At 40.0% G+C, this 11409-nt stretch overlaps 2 protein-coding genes across 3 annotated transcripts; both read right to left on the bottom strand.

Moving 5' to 3' along the window:
* Positions 1-4153: 4153 nt before the first annotated feature.
* On the bottom strand, positions 4154-5629 carry LOC137134491 (small integral membrane protein 43-like). The gene has a single exon (XM_067519403.1). The coding sequence runs from the start codon at positions 4544-4546 to the stop codon at positions 4313-4315; it is 234 nt and encodes a 77-aa protein (XP_067375504.1). The 5' UTR covers positions 4547-5629; the 3' UTR covers positions 4154-4312.
* A 127-nt stretch (positions 5630-5756) lies between these two features.
* Positions 5757-9353, bottom strand: ccna2 (cyclin A2). Of its 2 annotated transcripts, XM_067519402.1 has the most exons (9): positions 9246-9353; positions 8718-9149; positions 7897-8152; positions 7682-7788; positions 7324-7547; positions 7032-7236; positions 6783-6896; positions 6402-6535; positions 5757-6312 (listed from the first exon to the last, which is right to left on the bottom strand). In XM_067519402.1, the coding sequence occupies exons 2-9, from the start codon at positions 8931-8933 to the stop codon at positions 6261-6263; spliced, it is 1308 nt and encodes a 435-aa protein (XP_067375503.1). In that variant the 5' UTR covers positions 8934-9149; positions 9246-9353; the 3' UTR covers positions 5757-6260. The 2 variants fall into 2 exon arrangements, with proteins under 2 accessions (XP_067375503.1, XP_067375502.1); XM_067519401.1 differs by having other exon boundaries at positions 8718-9311.
* Between the last annotated feature and the right edge of the window lie 2056 nt (positions 9354-11409).

Consider the following 11409-nt stretch of genomic DNA (forward strand, 5'->3'; position numbering starts at 1 on the left):
AGCCCATTTAAAATCACGAAAACCAAAGTTTTTGTTTTTCTTCTTTCTTGTACCCCTGAACCGTAAGATTCATTAAATTGATACAGACCTCAGAAAAGCCAATTGGTTTGCCCCCTAAGATGAGATTGTTTTGTCAAGCTCGAGCTCATAAACAGCGACCACTTCCAAGTTAACCTCAAATCAGTGAATCTGCAATCTACTGACTGTTGCTTTAAATTTCTACTATCGTCCACGAGTTGCCCCTTTTTTAAACTTAATACGTGTGATATTTTCACTCAAGAGCAGACCGCCAAGGGCCGACGTGGTCTACAGAGCTGTGGACAGCTCAATTTGTCAGGAGCTGACTGACAGACAATAAGCTCTGTCATCAATCAAAGGGCCTCCCCAGCCACCACTGGTCAGCTCTGTTTGCCATCTTCCTCTGTGCTGAAGGCAGGTGTTATCAAATGCATAAGGCTCCATTTCAACAAATATTACCTGGCCTAATGGACCTTCAAAGATCGGCCACAATCGTCACATAAATATATTTTGGGCAGTTTTACCAGACACTGAGTGATACAAACATTTGGCTCTTCTCAGTTTGAACTCCCATGAATGACCACATTCAAGACACAAGTTATATATGTTGTCCTCTGTGAGGACCTACAGTAGCTTTCTAAAACATTCCTGGTTAATTATGTAGAAAATCTATATATACGTGATACATTCTAATAGGTTAATTGGGAGGCAAATGCTGAGATCAGATGAAATTAATGGCTTGATTTTGTTTAAAATGCATGTTTGTGCTTAGATGAGAAGATAAGATTTCATTGCATTAACTATTTCCCATAATACTAAAGCCAAAGCTAACAGGTGCTTAACTAAACTGGAACCAGGGCTATTAGCTGTTTCCGAAGCCAACAAAGTTAACTAAATGTACAAAGTAAGAAAAAGGCTTTAGATAACTGGATTTTGTTAACACTCTTTATACGTGTTTTTAGTTTTAAGGTAAGATATGCTAATTGGTTGCTAAAATTGTATGTAGATATGAATCTGGCATCTTACTCTTGTAGGGAAATAAGCAAGCATATCTTCCAAAATGCCTTTTCATGATAATCCATGAAAATCCAAAAGTGTATAGCTGCCTTGACTGATTAAAAGGCAAAAATGCTTCTTGCATTATTTGTTTTCTCACTGAAAGTTAGATAAGAAGATTTATATCGCTCCTGTGTGTTAACTTCTGTACTGATCCAGGGCAAACACCTGGTTTAATGCATAGCCTAAAAAACAAGCAGTTTGCAAACTGAACTGTCTAATCATCACGTTAAGATGTTTATCTCCTGGCTTCAGCTTCACAGTGGTAGCTTATTATCTCCTCAGCTCTTGAGGAGAGCAAATACTTTTACTAACTACATTTTCCAAACTTTTACCTTGGGTTATATTTTATTATGCCAAGGCAGGTGTTTTTTTTTTCTACCAGTTTTAAGCTGTATAAATTCAACCAGAGGCCAAGAAATTAGGAAAACAATGAGACAGATACAAAATTGTTAAACTCTTTATCCTCATCCCTCACCATCACCACGAGTCTCCCTCTCTAATGTCACCAGGATAAATCCAGTAGGGAGCTACGATGCTGTGTCTCTTCCCATGTTTGGGTACTTTTATATGGCTACTATAGTTTTTTTAGTCATGTACATTTGCTGCATTGAGATACACTATGATACGGCTGTTAATGTAGGAGCTCCGTGGTGAGGCCACAGCAGAGAGTTTTCAGCTAAACAACACAGATGAAAAACATGCAGTCATGTTGCCAGACCTCATTAATCTGCTGCGCAGGTCTCTTGCTGAAGGGAGCAGACAAGCAAACTGTTATTAGATTGAAAAAACCTGAGGGTGAACCTGTTAAAGAGGAATCCCTAAAGATTTACAGGTTGAAGTATTTTCAGATATACCATTAAAAGTGTCTTAAGCAAAAATGTTTGCAAAAGTTTTCGGCATTTAAAAAAATACATTTATTCACTTTATTGTTGAGAAATAATTTCCATCCCTTCACACTTAATCATATTGCAGATGTAGCTTCTAATGAAAGAATTACCATTCTGCTTACTAAAGTATTCAGACCTTCTGTTGTGGCACTCAAGGTTGTGTGTAGTACATCTTGTTTGCTCTCATCACTCTCGAAATACATCTACAACTTGATTAGACTTTGATTGGACATGGTTTAGAAAACCCGCATTTGTGCGTATAAGCACAAAAACCCAAAGTCACGAAGGACAAAGAACTCCCTGCAGATCTCGGTGACACAGTGGCCTCAATAACTCTAAAAAGGAGGGAGTTGGTAACCCTCAGGACTCGTCCAACAAAGCTGAGTAACTGGGCCAGGAGGGCCTTAGTCATGACGGTGACCAGGAACCCAATGGTCACTCAAGCAGAGCTATGCAGAAATATAAAAGAACCATCCCAGTAACACTCTGGCAAACAGGACGTTATGTCAGAGTGGTTAGACATAAAACAATTTGAGTCAAAGAATTATGACTGTCCACTTATGGTTAGAGGTTGTAAAACGGCATTAAAGGACTCTGAGCATGAGAAAATGCATTTAAACAAATACATTTTTGGCCCGAGGAGAGAAAAAAACTAGGGCCTGATCATCCTGCAGTGAAGCAGGAACAATATCAGCGAGGGTTGATTGATAATATCAGTGATAATAAAGAAGTGCTTCTCTGCTGCAGGGACTGGAATACAGAATTACAGAAAAGGATGAATGCAGCCAAATTGATGCAGATAGGTCATTGAAGGGAACTTGCTCCAGAGTGCACACAACCTGAGACTATTGTGATCATGATTACTCGAGCAAAAGCCAAGACAATGCTGGAGTTAGTTCGGGACATGTCTCCAACTGTTCTTGACTGGTCCAGCCAAAGCCTGGATGTGTAGAGTGACCTAAAGGTGGCAGTTTACAGAAGCTTCACGTGCAATTTGACTGAGTTTGAAAGGTTTGGTTAGTGCACTTCCAGGTGCATAAAGGTTATAAAGACTCGTCCAGGAAGCTGTAATTACTGTCAAAGGTAAATGGTCTGTTTATGTAGTGCTTTACATTCACCCATTCACACACACACACACACACACATACTGCTGCTCACCTGCTAATGTGAATTAGGAGCCAGAAGCCACTTATTTTAGCTGAGCAGGAAAACTAGAAACAGGGAGACACAGCTTGCCTGTCACTGAGATGTGATGTGTTATTCAGTTAATATGTGCTGGTAGTTTGCTTTTCTTACCATCTGACAGAAGCAGGCGATATGTTTCCCTCATTTCTCATTCTTTAATCAAATCCACACAGTCGCAGTTACAGATTAGATTAATGTGAAGCCGCAGTTTTGTGTTATTGAGCTTTTCATCCACAGTCCCGGATGAAAAACCTTAAAACGTGTCCATTAAGCAAATAACGAAATTAATTCTTAATTATTTTAAATAAAGCTAATGGTTTCTTTGTCCACAGAAAGATGTTTCTGTTTCCACTCTCTACTGAGGCATCGTGTGGATGCAACATTTGTATAAGCTGAGTGACTGTGCTGTGGTGAAATCAACTGTCTAGATTTAATTTACACTCTTTGAACTGGGTTGAGATTCTAGCAGTGCATCTCAGATTATTCAGTCCAAGACAGCCCGATCACCTCTGACTGATAATTGAAAAAATAAAATAAATAAAACTCTGAAAGAAAAAGAGGAGTCTTTCTAGGTTTAACAAATGACCCTCTTACCTGTAAATAAAAAAATAAAAACCTAAGATGTATCAAAGAGCATCAATCCTGCAGGCTCTTGCAGTTATTAGCCTTTTGTCTCGAGGGTCTCATTTACCTTGTCGCCTGACAGACAAAGGCACATCCCCAATATCCCTGTTACCAATTCCCAATAAGATGAGAGGAGTGCAAATAGCCCCCCTTAATGCATTGCTTTAATCAACATGAATGGAGATGCAGATTTAATTTTGGCTTGCGCACTTTCTTTTAAAACTCAGATGTGCTGAGCTTTAAAAAAAAAAAAGCTGTTGCTTAAGAATAATTTTTAATTACACAATAAGATAATAATTGATAAGACAGGTTCATGCTTGTCTGAGATGAATAATGCTGTAGCGACATATGAAGCTATTAAAAGAATAGACAGGGCTTTCTACGAACAAGAACATAAGCTTTTATTATTTTGTGAAGCAACAAATGCACTTGAGTCCATTTTGTTTTTAATTGTCTTTTTACATAAAACTGCAATGGCATGTTAAAGCACTCCAACAATCCCCAGTCCTGGGAGTGTTTTGGCAAATGTCTCCCATTTTTCACAGCACGTGCTGAATTCTCCTTTCAAAGCAGGGCTGTCTGAATGAGCGGCCAGGCTGCAGTGTGGATTTTGCCACAGAGTTCCTCAGCTGCTTTAGGAGCATCCACAGAAGCAGCATCATGAGCATCAGGAGCCCGAAGAACAGTCCAACATACAAGCTTAGGTTCCAGCCCCAGCCCAGTTCCAGGGGCAGCGAGGTGGACGCCACCAGAAATTTTCTGGGGGCAGGCATGTGGTTGGGCAGTAACCCGCCCTTCCCAGCTCCTCCAAAAATAGTGTTTTCCTACAATCAGGGGTTAGACAGATGATGTGATGCAGCTGTAGGAGCCATTGTTTAAGCAGGTATCCAGCTGGTGTCTCGCTATGTTATAGAATTCCCATCTGTTCCCATGGTTTAGTCCCTCAGTTCGTCACAAGTGTGTTGTCGGCGGTAAAGCAAACCTTGAGAGTATGTGCACACTCTCGGATCTGTCCATTCTCCTGAGGTGAAATGGAGGAAATCTTTCTGTAGCTGGGCTCTGCTTCCCCTCCTCTCCTGTCAGACTCTTCGCACAAAACCAACCTCCCAATTTATCATGTGAGAGAGAGAGGAGGGGTGGGAGAGCAAGAAATGGCTTTAATGGCATTGGCTGCCTTTATTTCACTTTTAAAGGGGGAAAAAAACTCTGAGAATGAGAAATAGATGTGGATGTATAGATATGAAGATCAGGGTTGTTTACCATGCATGTCTTTATTGGATTTTTCCTCCATAGACCATTTGAAAGACAAAATAAACTTGTATTCTATTACATTTGCATAAAATCATTAAGTTATTAATGTTCAGTTGTTAAAACTGTCTAAAAGGCAATGGTTCAAACATCATTTTGGAGATTGTGCTACTGACTTGTATTGAATCATACTGACAGGTGTTTCTATTGTTTCCACTAGTATCAGTGAGGGTACACTAAGCAAACAGCTGTCATGCCATACAGGTCAACAGCAGCGTCCAAAATAATTTTTAATTAACTCTGCTCTTACAGGTACCAGTACCAAGGATGTCAGAGAAATCATTACCTTAAATGCAAATTGTCTCACTGACTTTGAGATTAAGGATCTTTTGATTGAATCTACCACCCAGCTTCACTTTTGTTAACCCTGCTCTTTGGAACAAATAAGTGATATGCAAACGTGTCCTCTAGCAAAGCAATTTGTAGTCAAATAGAGTCTTTAATCCTCCCATTTTAAGTGCCAGTTAAGTGAAATTATCCTTTTAGCTTTCTCCAATAGCGTAAGGCACCTTAATTCAGGCCCTTACTATCCAGATCACAGGGCAAGTACACCCATTTACAAATTAGTACAGCTGACATTGTAAACAAAAGTACTCCGAAAAAAGGCATTTTAAATCCTGAAGTGGTCCTCTGCTGCCCCCATGAGTCCAATGTGACCATGAAGATGTAGAAAAATTGAGTCTTTCATAAATGATTTTATTTACAAGAGCCACAGTTTACAGTGCACAAGGTGCCTTGAAAAGTTATCAACTTCCAAGACAAAAGTAATGAGGCAGTGACTTTATGACTGACAACACTTTAATCCACTTCTGAGGCTAAATATGTCAGGGCTACACCTCATAAGGTGAAGCCACAACAATAACTGCTTACATCATTAAAATGAGCCTTTAGAGACAAGAGACCAGAAATCAGTTCACACATTTCAAGGTCTACTGGAGTTTAGGAGACATTGAAGCAGAACTGTAACAATTCCTCTACATTTTGTCTGATTACAAGTCAAAACTGCTTGATTTTACCAACAACTGTATTTGGCATGTGAGGGTTCAGAATATAAAAATACATTTAAAAAAATCTAAACATTTTGCTCTACTCCAAGAAGAGCAGGCCATGTAATAAAATTGTAGCGATCATTAAAAAAAAAGATAGGGGTTAACTCTACATGGACAAAGGGAAGAGGATTCAGCTCAGCAGCAATTTAGTTGGCACGTTGAGGTTTGAGACTTCAAGGTACCTAAGAAACGAAAAGTTTAGGGCATTTGTACAATTTTAAATCCAAAGGTCACTCACACCTCAGGTAACATTGATTAGCTGCATACTTACTTTGGGCCCTTGTACTTCTCTCGGACTGACTGCTGCGCATGCTGAGCAGCATTGAGGTAGGTTTGGTGCAGATCCTCGACACATGGCATCAGCTCTTCCAAGGAGTAGCCAGTCTTCTCCATCAATGACTGGGGCTGGAGGAGGACACATGTTATTTGCATGTACCAAATTAAGAAAGTGTCCTTTTCCTAGTCAGTCCGTAGGACATGAGTCTGACAACTTCTATGTTAGTCCAGTTATTGTATAAACAATTGAAGGAAATACAATTTTTAAAGTGTAGGCTACAGTAAACCTGAATTATCTGACAGATGATTAATAGGCAAGCAGCTCATTTGAAAAACTTGTAATTTAAAAGCAAATTAATTGACAACTCAAATTTACCCATGAGCCACCAGTCACTGTATTGTTGGCCAGGATGTAGGCTGCAGCTGCCATCTGTGATGGAAGGTACTTCAAGAAGGGGTCTGAGTCAACCAGACTGAGCTCTCCAAGATACTGGGGGAGGGAAAAAAAAAAAAAGTCTGAGCTACATGCAAATCATGATCCCAGAGATTCTGGATTACTTTTAGTACCAAGTAGTCTGACAACATCTTAACAGATAACCAGAGATTCCTTAGTTTCTATGCTCACCATTGCCAAGCTCTCCACCTGCTTGTTAACAGACTGACCAAGGAAGTACTGGGTGAGAAACTGGTTGATGGTTGGGGCTGCCAGATCAAAGGAGAGCACTTTCAGCACCAGATGCTCCATTCTCAACAATTGCTTCTTGGTGTAGGTGTCATCTGTGATGTATACAAACTCTGCCACCTCCGGGGGGTAGATTTCTTCGAATTTCCTGCATTCCAACATTGAAACCATTTACTTTAAAGACTTTATACATTTGGTAGTTTAAACAATTTAAGAAATTAAAGGCACTACATACGAAGCTAGCAGCATAGCAGCTGTTCCAACCAGCTGAAGTTTCCCCCTCAGAACAGACATAGATGACAGGAAGCGGTCAATGTAGTTTACAGCCAGATAAAGTGTCTCATTCTGGAGTTTGTACTCTTCACCAACTTCTACCAGCCAGTCCACTAGGATGGCCCTCATGCTGTTGGTAATGTCTGGTTGCTTCTTCATGTAACCTGCCTTGGGCCTGGTTTTTATCTGCAGGAAACAGCAATGTTAGGAGCCCATATGCATGAACAGCATTTTAAGAGTTGCTTAAAGTATAATTTGAGAAAGCATGTGACAGCAATCTAGTCTCTGGCAAGTTACTACAGCAGCAATTCACTTCTCACCTCCATTTCCCTCAGGTATGTGTGGATCTCAGCAGCATATTCTGGGACCTCATTAACATCGGCAAGTTTCTCTTCCCCTTCAACTACAGACATGTCCATGGGGGAGTCTGTTCAAAGAGTTTAACATGCAAGGGAAAGCAAACCAAATCATTGTACTCACTGCCTTTGATTAAGAGGGTAAAGAAGTAATTTGGGAAGAAGAATTTACAACCCACCAAAGCTGACATCCATTGCTGATGGCATATCAATGGTGGCAAGAGGTTGCCTAAGTCGTGCCACAGCATTGTTGATGGTCGGAGAATCTTCAGCAATGGCCTTCGCTTTGACAGGTACAGGTGGCTGCATCTTCTTGGTGCAGGCAGCATCAGGCTGGTCCACATGGATCTGGAAAGACGGCTGCTTGGCAGAGGGCTTTTCATGGCAACTTTTCCCAAACTCTTCATTTTTGCAAGACAAAGGCTGGGTTGGCTCCTAAATATAAAAATAAAAAATTATAGATAGAGTACCTTCTACAAGGAAAAAAAAAATTAAAACTAAAACTTTGAGATTAATAGAATTTACGGTGAAGAGATTATAGCATATCGAAAAAGGAGGCGAATACTGATAAGTACAATCTATTCTGTTATACATCCACAAGAAAAAAAAAATTTAACGTTTAAGTTTTTGGACTTGAACACCGGTGTTACCCCCGAATCAGAAGGCGGGAGATCACCCACATATCAAAGTACAAGTCTATAGATCGTAAATAAAGGCACCGAATACAATAGTAAAGAATAGCAGCGATGTTAAAATGGCGGACAAGGGTAACAGACAGCGTAGGGGGCAGCGGCAGCTTGCTATATGAAAGTTTGTTACATAGGAAAAAATTGAGAACAAGTCAGAAGCATTTATTAAGCCGCTCTATACAGTCACGCCGGTCGTGATAAGTGAAATATGTTACCTCCAAAACAGAGTAGTGCGGCATGTAACTGCACTTCTCTATAGCAAACACTAGCTGGTGCCAGGAAAGCTACATAGCATCGTTGCCCATACTAACCTGCTTTGTGCCGCGCTGGTTCTGGTTTTTGCTCCTCTGGTTGTTCTGCAAAGCACCAAGAACGGTTCTGGCGGCTGCCTGCTTCGGGGGAAGATTTTCTTGATTTTCGCTTGCGGCGGCTCGGGGTTTCACAGAGCCCCTCAGTCTTGTCAGCATGTTTTCCTGGTTGTGATGCTCACTGGCCGCGCTGCTCTGTCCTCGGTTAACTCCTGACATGTTTCCCCTTAAACGAAAGTCCACCTTTTCTCCCCGTGTGCTTGCCGCGACACTACAGCGGGTCTGTTAGTTCGTGAAAAACCTAATGGTTTACAAAGACCTCACTTCACTTATATGGAGGCCGGCGTTAGCTTCCCCCCTTGGTGATTCTAAAGAATAGCTGCAAAACAGTCAAACCTAAACAGTTGGCAACCCGGAACGCTCGGAACTGCAGCGCTAAAACAGACAAAAATAACACACAATCGGCGATTGAACAGCTACAGCATTTACATTTAGGTTGCCATACTCGAAGATTTCGGAAACACTACAAACCTGCAAACAAGGTGGCTGCTAGCCTTAGTCCATTTACACAGAAACATGTAGAGTAGCTGCTTTCTCTCAGTTCAAGTAGCCCGCGAGGATTGAAACGAGCCAATCACAGACAGCAAAGCCTATGACGTACAAAATGTACGGGAGCCGCCAGAGTCCAATAACCCTGGAATTACTAATTCAAAACCGGTTTGACAGTTCAGGGAAACCGAAGTTAAACAAAGCTACGAGTCGGATGGCAACGTTACAAAATCTGAATGAAATGAAGATGTAGATCTCTGCAGACGGTACAGTCTGCAATATGATTTTTTTTGCTGCCATCATATATGTTTGTATGTAAAACATTGTGAGTAATACAACATATTCACTATCTGCCCCAAACATGAATTACTTTGAATTATTTGAGTGTATGATAAGGGATTTGTTTACCTCAGTGTTCAGCTATTGTAAGTGGCGGAAAAGAAGCATTTAGCCCATTTGTCTAAAAATACTCTGCTCCTAGTAACACAGTCAGTGTTTTGAAAGCACTGACTGTGCATTGTATTTTCTATACTCTGTGTGCAGCTATTCTTGCTTTTGATTACTTTATATATATTATGCAGTGTCCTGTCCTGCTCGTTTAGTTTGTCTGGTAATGTAGTTATTTTAATTACAGTTTTAAATAATGCTGTTCTTCTGCTGTCACATTTATATTTAGCACGGTTTATTAGAAATAAAAGCTGAAATAAAATAAAAATATCTAACTTTAAAAGGTGGAAATTGTGGCAATGGAAATGAATAGGATATTATATAACATTAAAAAAGGTTAACAACTTTATGTATTGACAGTTGGTTAATCCATAATAAAACGTCATAATTTATGAGTTGGTTATGTTATATTAGAAATCTTCATTTGCAAAGAGTAACTGGTAGCCAAACTAAAGCTGTCAAATACTGTAAATGTAGTAACTTAAAAAGTGCTGTTTTCCTCTAACTTGTTGTGGATCTGTGGTTGAATATTTATTTGTGCACCCCCAGTACTGCACTCAACATATTACCAAAGCGTATTAGATGCAAAATAATCTTTTTAAGAAATACTCGTTGAAGTTTTAACCCTGGGTCTGTTGTTTAGCACATTCAAATAAATTATGGAGTCTGAAATAATTACAGTGAAGGTGGAGTACACATTTAAACACAAACGCTGTGACACATGAAACACATGAAAGCTGTTCTAATCATTTATTTACATCACATAGATGGACTGATGGTGAATTTTGTTCTATACACAGAGAAGATCAAAACCAATATTAGACAACGGAATTCAGCAAAAACAAATCATTAAGTGAAAGCAAGGATTACAAACTTGGAATTTCCCAGATATTAAAGTGCCTAGTCTCAATTATATCCCACACAGCTCAAAGAACTATGTTAAAGATATGTAGTGTATGTATTTACATCTGGGCTTGAGGTGTGGCTCTCGATTGCTGACTTGTTCTCCTTAGGTTGACTAACAAGCTGATAGTAAAATTGAAAGTATATGTAAATAGCTTTTTCCAATTTGTTCATTTTACTTTCCATCAACCATTTAAAGGACTAATATTATAAGCCATTATAACCATTAATGAGATCAAATTTTTATTTCAAGAGAAGGAACTCATTCACACTCTCGAAATAACATTGTACTATTCTAAATGTTTGGTCCTCTTCTTTTTTCCAACTATACTACATCCCTGGGTTCTAACATCCGCTCACATAGCTTTTCCTATGACTGCTATGCACACAGCTCTCCCTGTCCTTTTCTCCACTGTCTCATCACTCATTTCTGAATGTCTCTCCGACATCTCTGCTTGGATGAGCGAGAGATCTTCAGCTCAACCTCTCCAAGATCGAAGTTCTTGTCTTCCCAGCCAGCCCCTTCAACAGAACTCAACAGTGGATCTGCACTGATTGTCCCCACTAAGTCGGGCCAGAAATCAATGATGACCACCTGAGCTTCAAGGACCACATCTCCTCAGTCTCTCGGCCGTGCAGATTATTCCTTGTTCCACGATGGTGGAACAAGTTAGCAAAGTCTGCTCGCTCAGCATGCTCGATCCCAGTATTCAAAAAGAAGTGCTGAAAACAGAACTCTTTCGCACTTTCCTACGCACTTAAATCTATTAAAAAAAATCATTCTGCTCTTTCTTTC

This window comes from Channa argus, chromosome 10, assembly GCF_033026475.1.
Source record: "Channa argus isolate prfri chromosome 10, Channa argus male v1.0, whole genome shotgun sequence".
NCBI classification, from domain to species: domain Eukaryota; kingdom Metazoa; phylum Chordata; class Actinopteri; order Anabantiformes; family Channidae; genus Channa; species Channa argus.

Excerpts from the sequence above, each read along its gene's own strand:
- LOC137134491 (XM_067519403.1), bottom strand. The coding sequence starts at position 4,546 with ATGCCTGCCCCCAGAAAATTTCTGGTGGCGTCCACCTCGCTGCCCCTG.
- ccna2 (XM_067519402.1), bottom strand. The coding sequence starts at position 8,933 with ATGTCAGGAGTTAACCGAGGACAGAGCAGCGCGGCCAGTGAGCATCAC. Across the intron at positions 7,548-7,681 it reads CATACCTGAGGGAAATGGAG|ATAAAAACCAGGCCCAAGGC; the intron begins GTGAGAAGTGAA and ends TGTTTCCTGCAG. Across the intron at positions 7,237-7,323 it reads GCTGCTATGCTGCTAGCTTC|GAAATTCGAAGAAATCTACC; the intron begins GTATGTAGTGCC and ends GTTGGAATGCAG.